The 9816-nt window shown below is 48.0% G+C and overlaps 1 protein-coding gene across 2 annotated transcripts; it reads right to left on the bottom strand.

Annotated features, from left to right (window-relative positions):
* Positions 1–3091: 3091 nt before the first annotated feature.
* atp5mc1 (ATP synthase membrane subunit c locus 1) lies at positions 3092–9091 on the bottom strand. Of its 2 annotated transcripts, none has more exons than XM_078424755.1 (5): positions 9031–9091; positions 8271–8320; positions 7005–7082; positions 4801–4991; positions 3092–3385 (listed from the first exon to the last, which is right to left on the bottom strand). In XM_078424755.1, exons 2-5 carry the CDS (start codon positions 8310–8312, stop codon positions 3271–3273), a joined length of 426 nt encoding a protein of 141 aa, XP_078280881.1. In that variant the 5' UTR covers positions 8313–8320; positions 9031–9091; the 3' UTR covers positions 3092–3270. The 2 variants fall into 2 exon arrangements, with proteins under 2 accessions (XP_078280881.1, XP_078280880.1); XM_078424754.1 differs by having other exon boundaries at positions 8962–9042.
* Positions 9092–9816: the final 725 nt, after the last annotated feature.

Below are 9816 nucleotides of genomic sequence, written 5' to 3'. Positions count from 1 at the left end.
TGTGTCACTTCCTTATGGGGAGAGCAGGAATTTGGGAATTATCCACGTTGCAGACGATGTTACAATTGCTATTGAGGGCGTGCAGCATAGGTTTACTAGGTTAATTCCCGAAATGGCGGGACTATAATATGTTGAAAGACTGGAGCGACTAGGCTTGTATACACTGGAATTTAGAAGGATGAGAGAAGATCTTATCGAAACGTATAACTAGGAAAATTGACAGGGGAGAGTCAATGGATGTGGTGTACCTCGACTTTCAGAAAGCCTTCGACAAGGTCCCACATAGGAGATTAGTGGGCAAAATTAGAGCACATGGTATTGGGGGTAGGGTACTGACATGGATAGAAAATTGGTTGACAGACAGAAAGCAAAGAGTGGGGATAAATGGGTCCCTTTCGGAATGGCAGGCAGTGACCAGTGGGGTACCGCAAGGTTCGGTGCTGGGACCCCAGCTATTTACGATATACATTAATGACTTAGATGAAGGGATTAAAAATACCATTAGCAAATTTGCAGATGATACTAAGCTGGGGGGGTAGTGTGAATTGTGAGGAAGATGCAATAAGGCTGCAGGGTGACTTGGACAGGTTGTGTGAGTGGGCGGATACATGGCAGATGCAGTTTAATGTAGATAAGTGTGAGGTTATTCACTTTGGAAGTAAGAATAGAAAGGCAGATTATTATCTGAATGGTGTCAAGTTAGGAAGAGGGGCTGTGCAACGAGATCTGGGTGTCCTAGTGCATCAGTCACTGAAAGGAAGCATGCAGGTACAGCAGGCAGTGAAGAAAGCCAATGGAATGTTGGCCTTCGTAACAAGAGGAGTTGAGTATAGGAGCAAAGAGGTCCTTCTACAGTTGTACCGGGCCCTGGTGAGACCGCACCTGGAGTACTGTGTGCAGTTTTGGTCTCCAAATTTGAGGAAGGATATTCTTGCTATTGAGGGCGTGCAGCGTAGGTTCACTAGGTTGATTCCCGGAATGGAGGGACTGTCGTATGTTGAAAGGCTGGAGCAATTAGGCTTGTATACACTGGAATTTAGAAGGATGAGGGGGGATCTTATTGAAACATATAAGATAATTAGGGGATTGGACACATTAGAGGCAGGAAACATGTTCCCAATGTTGGGGGAGTCCAGAACAAGGGGCCACAGTTTAAGAATAAGGGGTAGGCCATTTAGAACGGAGATGAGGAAGAACTTTTTCAGTCAGAGTGGTGAAGGTGTGGAATTCTCTGCCTCAGAAGGCAGTGGAGGCCAGTTCGTTGGATGCTTTCAAGAGAGAGCTGGATAGAGCTCTTAAGGATAGCGGAGTGAGGGGGTATGGGGAGAAGGCAGGAACGGGGTACTGATTGAGAGTGATCAGCCATGATCGCATTGAATGGCGGTGCTGGCTCGAAGGGCTGAATGGCCTACTCCTGCACCTATTGTCTATTTAGGGGTTGGACACGTTAGAGGCAGGAAACATGTTCCCAATGTTGGGGGAGTCCAGAACAAGGGGCCACAGTTTAAGAATAAGGGGTAAGCCATTTAGAACTGAGATGAGGAAAAACATTTTCAGTCAGAGTTGTGAATCTGTGGATTTCTCTGCCTCAGAAGGCAGTGGAGGCCAATTCTCTGAATGCATTCAAGAGAGAACTGGATAGAGCTCTTAAGGATAGTGGAGTCAGGGGGTATGGGGAGAAGGCAGGAACGGGGTACTGATTGAGAATGATCAGCCATGATCACATTGAATGGCGGTGCTGGCTCGAAGGGCCGAATGGCCTCCTCCTGCACCTATTGTCTATAATACAGCAAAATGCTGTTTGACCCAACCAGCCTGCTCTTACACATTTCGTCTGCTCTTACTGCCAGGCACATTGCCGTAAATCTAGCTGGTCCTATCTCCATAACTTATTTGTTCAATCTAATCTTAAAATATATCTACACCATATACCTCAACTACACAAGAAAACAAGTCAGATAGACACAAAATGCTGAGGTAACTCAGCGGGACAGGCAACATCGCCGGAGAGAAGGAATGGGTGACGTTTCAGGTCGAGACCCATCTTCAGACCTTTTTCTTGAGTCAATGATGTTACTCAATACTCCAACTGATGAAGGCCAAAGTGCCAAAAGCTTTTTTGACCACTTTATCTACCTGGGACTCAACCTTCAAGGAACCATGCATCTGCACTCTTAGATCCCTCTGATCTACAACACCCCACAGAGGCCTACCATTCACTGGGTGGGTACTGTTCTTGTTAGGCGTAATCTTTAATCTGTATCTGCATGGATTCTATTTCTGTCTTGCCCCTTTTTTTAATTGCAGATACTGTGATGCCCAATAGGTATTGCAACTCCACCCCATTTCCTTCTATCCTTCATAAATTCATCTCTCCCCGAGCTGTACCATCCTCATCCGATATTTCTTTAGCCGTCTCATTACATCCCACCTAGTCCTATTTCAGTTTAGTTGATTGTCATGTGTACTGTGGAACTATGAACAACTTTTGTCGTGTGCTAACCTGTCAGCAGAAAGACTATACATGATTATAATCGAGCCATCCAGTGTGCCCACTTACCCGTAGCTTTATTAGACATCATTGTCTAGAACGTTTAACTCATTTTAATTGGATTTCCTCTCACCGTTATGCTCTCCACACAGTTTAACTCCCAGGAATCCTTGTGCAACCTACTCATTAATAACCTCCCATATTTTTGTCATATGCTCTTTTTCTCTAACTATACTTTTTGTTTATATTTCTTGGAGATGTTTCCTTATCTAAGGACTTTGACATCTTCCCATTTCCATAGATTGCCTGACCTTGATGGTAACTCATTGCTGAGTTACTTCAGCATTGTGTGTCTATCTTTGGTTCAGCTCCATGTGTGGGAATGCTTTAAGTGAACCACAGTGGGGCCAGTACAGATACTGCCATGATTGAAGTACACATGTAAAGACACGTTCATGGAATCCTCAAAATGTGAAGAATAAAGTCAGCACAGCGAGCTGCCCCACCACTGAACTTTAATCAAATTTCTGGCTCCATATAATTACCCCACTCAGTCATGCACTGTTTCTGGACAGGACAATGATTCATTACTGACACACATTTTAGGAGCTGGTTTAACCATTTTATTCAGACATCGATCCTGTTGGACTAAATCAAGAAGTTCTTACACAATTGGACTGGACAAAATAATCGGTTTGAATACTCGGGGACAACAGAGGCCACCCGTCTTTGTAATAATTTACTCTTCCCCAACATCTCTTCCAGGTCTCTGCAGGGATTTACATGGCAAACAGGATGAGGAAGGCAACCATCAGGCAGAAGAGCCCCATGGCTTCAGACAGGGCAAATCCCAGGATGGCGTAGGAGAAAAGTTGCTGTTTCAGGGAAGGGTTCCTGTTGATGAGACAAAACAACGATTGAGAAAATTAAATCCACATTCGCCGATGAAGCGTCATTGAACTGAAACCTTAATAGTTTATCCAAGTCTGAAGAAGGGTCCCGACCCAAAACATAGTCTGTCCATTTGCTCCACTGATGTAGCCTGAACCGCTGAGCTACTCCAGCACATCCTATTCAAGATTCTAACATCTGCAGCTCCTCGTCTCCACTATTATATTTGAGACACTGATTTTGTTTGTTCCCTTGGCTACCTGCTCAGCAAATCCCTGCCTCCCACGGTAGAGTTCTCATTAATCTTAACACCCCATGTATAGTGCCTTCTCCCACACACAGCAAACCTGGAAAATGCTGATACTTCCCTGCGTCCCGTAACCTTCTAACCAGGGAGCATTAAAACATCACCCCATTCAATCCCCATGTTGAACTAAACTACAATGGAACTGGGTCTCAGTTGCCCCAAGTGACCAGTGGGGGAACTGGGCATCAGCTGAAGTCCTCCCACTGGAGACCCACACAACTGTGGATCTGCACATGAGGTGGGCAAGACAATCCAAGCACACCACTGCCAGGAGCCAGCCACGCTCGTCACACGGCAAGCACTTGCTGCCACCACTGCCGTACACGCCCTCTAGAACACGCAACCGCGCCACTGCGGATGGAGCTCCCATAATAATTACACCGAGTAATCAGGTTACCGGCCTAGTTGCATCCCAATCACTTGCCTAGTGACCTGCATCCAGCACTCTGACATGGGGGAGCAACTACTACTGCCTCATTATCACAGGGTTCACAACTAAGCAACTCCTGGAGCACCTTCACCATCTCATGGATCAAAGGAGCTGTTCCACCATCCCATGGATCAAGGCAAAACATGGAATAACTGATTTTGAGGCAAGTGATTGGGAAGCAACTAATTTAGCCACACTTTTGGAGGCAGCATGGGGACTGGGCACAGGAGCAGAAACTGGGAACCTGATTACAACCCTTGGGGTAATTATGATGCTTCAATGCCAGAGAAACTGTGTATGAAGATATTTCACCTGGAAGACAGCAGTAAAAGAATCCCGATCTTTTCTCATTGTTCCAAAGAACAGGTATAAACTGTTCAGACCAGGATAATGATGAAATCCAAACCAGTTACTTCTCCCTAGAGTATTAATCCTCCTTTAGATCGAAGCAACGTGGGACAGATTCAAAGTTTTAGAGAACATGGATTGGTGGCATTTCAGACCGTTAAAAGATACCTCACCCAAAATATCACCTATGTTCTTCAGAGATGCTACCTGACCCACTGAGTTACTCCAGCAATGTCTTTGTAAATCAGCATGTGAAGTTCCTTGTGTCCAGTCCCTTGGTTCAACACGAGATAGCTAAACAAACGCACCACAACTTGGCTCAAGGAGGCTCACCTCGCATATCCGATGATCAAGCTGCCAAATACAGTTCCAATACCAGCACCGGAGCCAGCTACCCCCACGGTGGCAGCCCCAGCACCAATAAACTTAGCAGCAGTGTCGATGTCCCGGGAGGTGACACTGGTCTGGAGGTCCCGCCGTACAATCTGCATCAATGCGCTCCCCGGCCCAGGGAGGAGCTGTGCCTAAAGAGGAGGCAGACCGGGTTAAATTCACCGCCCCCAAAACACAACCAGTCCTTGCAATTTGTCAAATTCTACCAGTTGATACAAATCACAGCCGTGTTGCCAACTGACCTGCCATGGGACTTTCCTGGCCAAAATGGGAGAGATGAGGGGGTCAGATCCCCAGCAGACAAGCATAATGTAACATACACACCAACCAAAACTAGATTTAAGGGAACTGACTCCATTTGATGCAAAGGATAAACTTAAAGAGTAAGTGCATGATCACTTGTCATATTTCTGTTAGGAACGGTGGACAAGAGGTTTTGGTTTATGTACAGGGACCATTAAAATGACACAGGCAGGTACAAACATCAATGGGATGTTCGGCAGCTTAGCCAAAAGACGAGAATATCAATGGGAATATGTGGGTGCTGCCTCTTCACCACATCCATGATACTGCATGATCTACCGGGGACCGCATTGGTGAATTGCCTCAGAAGGAAAGCAGAGCAACAAACCACAATGGCAGAGCGAGGATCAGCACTCAGGCTTTTATATGGGGCAATTTAATTAAAAATTATAGGACGTTGACAGAATAACAGGAATGGTTTAGAGGGATATGGACAAACAGATAAATGGTATCAGCTTAGATTACTACAGTAAGGTTGAGCCGAAAGGCATGTTTGTGCTGTATTACTCAATGACAGTATGACACGCATACAGCAAACAGAAGCTACAATGTAAAGGAGCTCCAGAAGCACCTGCCACAAAAAGCTCGGCAGGCCGTTCAATGTTAAATCTGAGTACAACCCTTTGCTAGCCAGAGGACATGCAGTCAAGGTAGGATAAGCACATGAAGCTCAATCGGGAATGTTGTACAGGTGAACAGAAGCTTCCGCTGGCACAAGGCAGCTTTATCCCCACTGGGCTTATCAAGGACAAAGCACGAAACTTTATCCTAATGCTTTGGGATAGAGCAAAATAAATGGGGGGGGGTGAAATGGACACCTCCTCTATTGATCCTTGTGTGTCTGCTTTACTATTTAAATGGAACATCTCCCTCCCATATCCTCACCCAAACATCTACCAATCGGGCGGCACGGTAGCGCAGCGGTAGAGTTGCTGCTTTACAGCGAATGCAGCGCCGGAGACACAGGTTCGATCCTGACTACGGGTGCTGCACTGTAAGGAGTTTGTACGTTCTCCCCGTGACCTGCGTGGGTTTTCTCCGAGATCTTCGGTTTCCTCCCACACTCCAAAGACGTACAGGTATGTAGGTTAATTGGCTGGGTAAATGTAAAAATTGTCCCTAGTGGGTGTAGGATAGTGTTGATGTACGGGGATCACTGGGCGGCACGGACTTGGAGGGCCGAAAAGGCCTGTTTCCGGCTGTAGATATATGATATGATAATCCTTGGTCCCAGCCAAAACCCACTGGAAGGAACTCCAGATTTTCACTCCATGGAATTTTCACCTCACAGAAAATTTGCTTCGCTTCAGAAGCAGGACCTCTGTTAACCCAATCAACTACCTACCTTAATGGACTGGTGAAGAACTCTGCTGCAGGCACCACCGGATAGATTGGAACCCAGCACCAAAGGTCATTTGCAGCGAGCTTAGCAAAGGCAACCGATGGTACTGGCCCTGGGCTCCAATGGGGAGGGTAAAAGACCAGAAAAATCACCAATCTATTCCTGAGAAATACCATTGGCTGTTTTTCTTTTGCCACATTCTATACAAATAGGCATTGCTACTGCTGTTTGAACAGCAGCACTTAATTGAGCAGAGGTCACCTGCAACATGCACAATGGAGGTGTGTAAAGTAGTAAATTGCTTTTCCTGTACCCAGTCTTTGAATCGTGTTACTTGAGGGGTGGTTCAGAATTTACAGCAGTAACCCATTTCGGGGAAGGGAAATGTCCGCTGTGCTTTTGATTTGGCGCCATGACAAGTGGCCAAGAGCAGTCTGACAACCGCGGCATTTAACAACCCCATTTCCCAAACTCCATGAGCTTTCAAAGAAATTCGCACCTGTTCATTTCGGGGTTCTGGTCTGTTTAGGACAGAGCCTGACACAGGCCTGAGGAATGTCCTTGAAGTGCTGCGAACCTGCAAACAAAAGTGTTTCAATAACAACGTAAAAAACCCTCATCCTACTTCAAACCCACGGGCACTAATTGTTAGTGCCCATCCACTAACTCTCCATGTCCAATGGCTAGTGATTCGGACACTCCACCCATGCCACCAACTGATTACCTCACCCAACCATGTCCACTTTGAACCTACATGCTACCTCTCTACCCAACCATCCATATCCCAGTTTTTCATACTTTAAGCAGAGATATAGAGGATGTCAAGGACCAGAGGGCACATCCTTACAATAACAGGACATAGCTTTAAAATGGAGATAAGGAGGAATTTCTTTAGCCGGAGGATGGTACATATTCTATGGATTTAATTGATCGATAGGTTCTTGATGAGTACGAGAGTCAAATGTCACAGGGAGAAAGTAAGAGAATGGGGTTGATAAAAAAACAGACCAGTAAAGGTCTGTTGGCAAAGCAGACTCGATGGGCTAATTGGCCAAATTCACCCCTGTCTTATGGTCAACAGCTCAGGGCACCCTCTAAAGATCATGACCCACAACTAAACCATCTCTCTCTCCTGCAAAATGGTGCCAGATCATGGCAACTCTTTGCATGCTCTTCCCAGAGATGTATCTACAACTACCACTCAACTCTTCCAATTATCCTTCTTACAAAGTATCACCCCTTTGCTCTATTTATTGTACTCAAATTTGAATGAATTACATCCATGTATGTGTCATATCTGTTTGGATAGCATGCAAGACAAATCTTTTCACTACCTCAGTACATGTGACAATAAAAACCTGAACCCCAAATGCTCAACATATACCATTATACAACACATCCTTTCCAAGTATCAGTGCATTTCATTAGAAATATGTTCCAACAGGATCTGACCATTAAGGTTTTCCATTTTCTAAGCAGCACAAGGTCAGATACAAGACAATACCAAGATAGGGCACAAGATGGAGAAATTGCTAATATTGGAGACACATGAAATTGCAGTTAACATTTCTTGCTCCAAAGTGGCAAGAGAAATTAATTCAAGTACACTTCACCTTTACATCGAGTATAAAGACAAAGACAAGGTGACACACAATTATACCAGAGGAATGTATATCAAATCAAGGAGATTAATTCCTTCATACAAAATGAACCAAAATGTCAAAGTAAAGAGCAGAGAACCAGACAGTTTCCATTAAACACTTACCACAGCAGGACAGGAGACAAACTTAGCACAAGCGTACATCATGGTTAAACCTTCAAGAAAGAAGAAAGGTTACACACAATCCCAACGAAACTGACCTGCACAAGACTCACAACCTGCAAATGTTAATCTGACTCGCCCTTTATGGCCTGCACTATAACCGGCACTTTAATACGCGGAGATAAAGAAATAATGCGAGGGAGGGAGCGGATGCCGAGTGAATGGGGACACGCAGGGTTGGGGTCACTGCGGCCAACACCGAGCCCCGGGTGGGTCCCGCCGCTCGGTCACCCTCGCCGCCGGCTGGAGGTCAGCCCGAGGTCGGGTCTGGAGGACCCTCCGCTCGGCCGCACAGGGAAGGTAAGCCGGGAGGTGGCCGCGCCGCGGGGCCCAGGAGGCGGCGCTGACCGCCCGAGGTCAATGGCCGAGCCGGGACACTGGAGGCCTCGGGACGCGGCGAAGGCTGCGGCGGCCTGAGGAGGTGCTGAGCCTGGCGCCGGGGAGGAGCTGGGCCCCGACCACCGGGATCGCCGACCCTCCCGTCATGTCCGACCATGAGCCGCAGGCCTCGGCGCCAAAGCAGGCGAGGCCCGAGGCCCAACCCAAACCCTCCGAAGTCCGGGTGGATTCCCACCGCGGTGGGGATGGGGGCGGGGGGTGACTGGGCCCCGGGCGCGGCGGCGAGGGCTGTTACCGGCGGCGGTGTAGCGACGCGCGTCTGCCTGTCCGTCCCACTGCCTTAATGGCGCCGCCGCTCACTCACCTTCTCCTTGAGTCACCTCGAAGCTCCTCTGTGCCGATTGGCTGCGCGTGCCGGATATCCCGCCCCATTCAGGCACTTCCTCCCGCCGATGATAGACCGGCTGTGCTGAGCGGCGGCGCGGGCGGCCAATGGCCGTGCGGTCGGCGGCGGCGAGGACGAGGGGGGCAGCGCTCCCTGGCGGCGGGAGGAGCGCGGGGCAGCGCTCCCTGGCGGCGGGAGGAGCGCGGTGCAGCGCTCCCTGGCGGCGGGAGGAGCGCCGTGCAGCAGCCAGCGCCCCGTCCCTGCGCGCCAAACCGCCGTCCGCTGCTGCCCGCTCAAGGTGACTTTGAATTTGGAGCACGTTCATTGAGGGGGATAAGTAATTGTCACCGCATCTTCACACCATGAGTCGAATTTACAGTCACCTCATAGAGTGATACAGTGTGGAAACAGGCCCTTCGGCCCAACTTGCCCACACCAGCCAACATCTACACACTGGTCCCACCTGCCTGCACTTGGTCCTCAACCCTCCAAACCTGTCCTATCCATGACATGTACCTGTCCAAATGTTTCTTAAACGATGGGATAGTCCCAGCCTCAACGACCTTCTCTGGTAGCGTGTTCCATACACCCACCACCCTTTGTGTGACAAAGTCACCCCTCAGATTCCTATTAAATCTTTTCCCCTTCACCTTGAACCTATGACTGTCCTCTGGTCCTCAATTCACCTACTCTGGGCAAAAGGCTGTGCATCTACCCAATCTATCCTCTCATGATTTTATACACCTCTACGATCGTCCTGCTGTG

This window comes from Rhinoraja longicauda, chromosome 29 (assembly GCF_053455715.1).
Source record: "Rhinoraja longicauda isolate Sanriku21f chromosome 29, sRhiLon1.1, whole genome shotgun sequence".
NCBI classification, from domain to species: Eukaryota; Metazoa; Chordata; class Chondrichthyes; order Rajiformes; family Arhynchobatidae; genus Rhinoraja; species Rhinoraja longicauda.
Note: the sequence above shows the minus strand (reverse complement) of the source record. Positions and strands in the feature narration are given on the sequence as shown.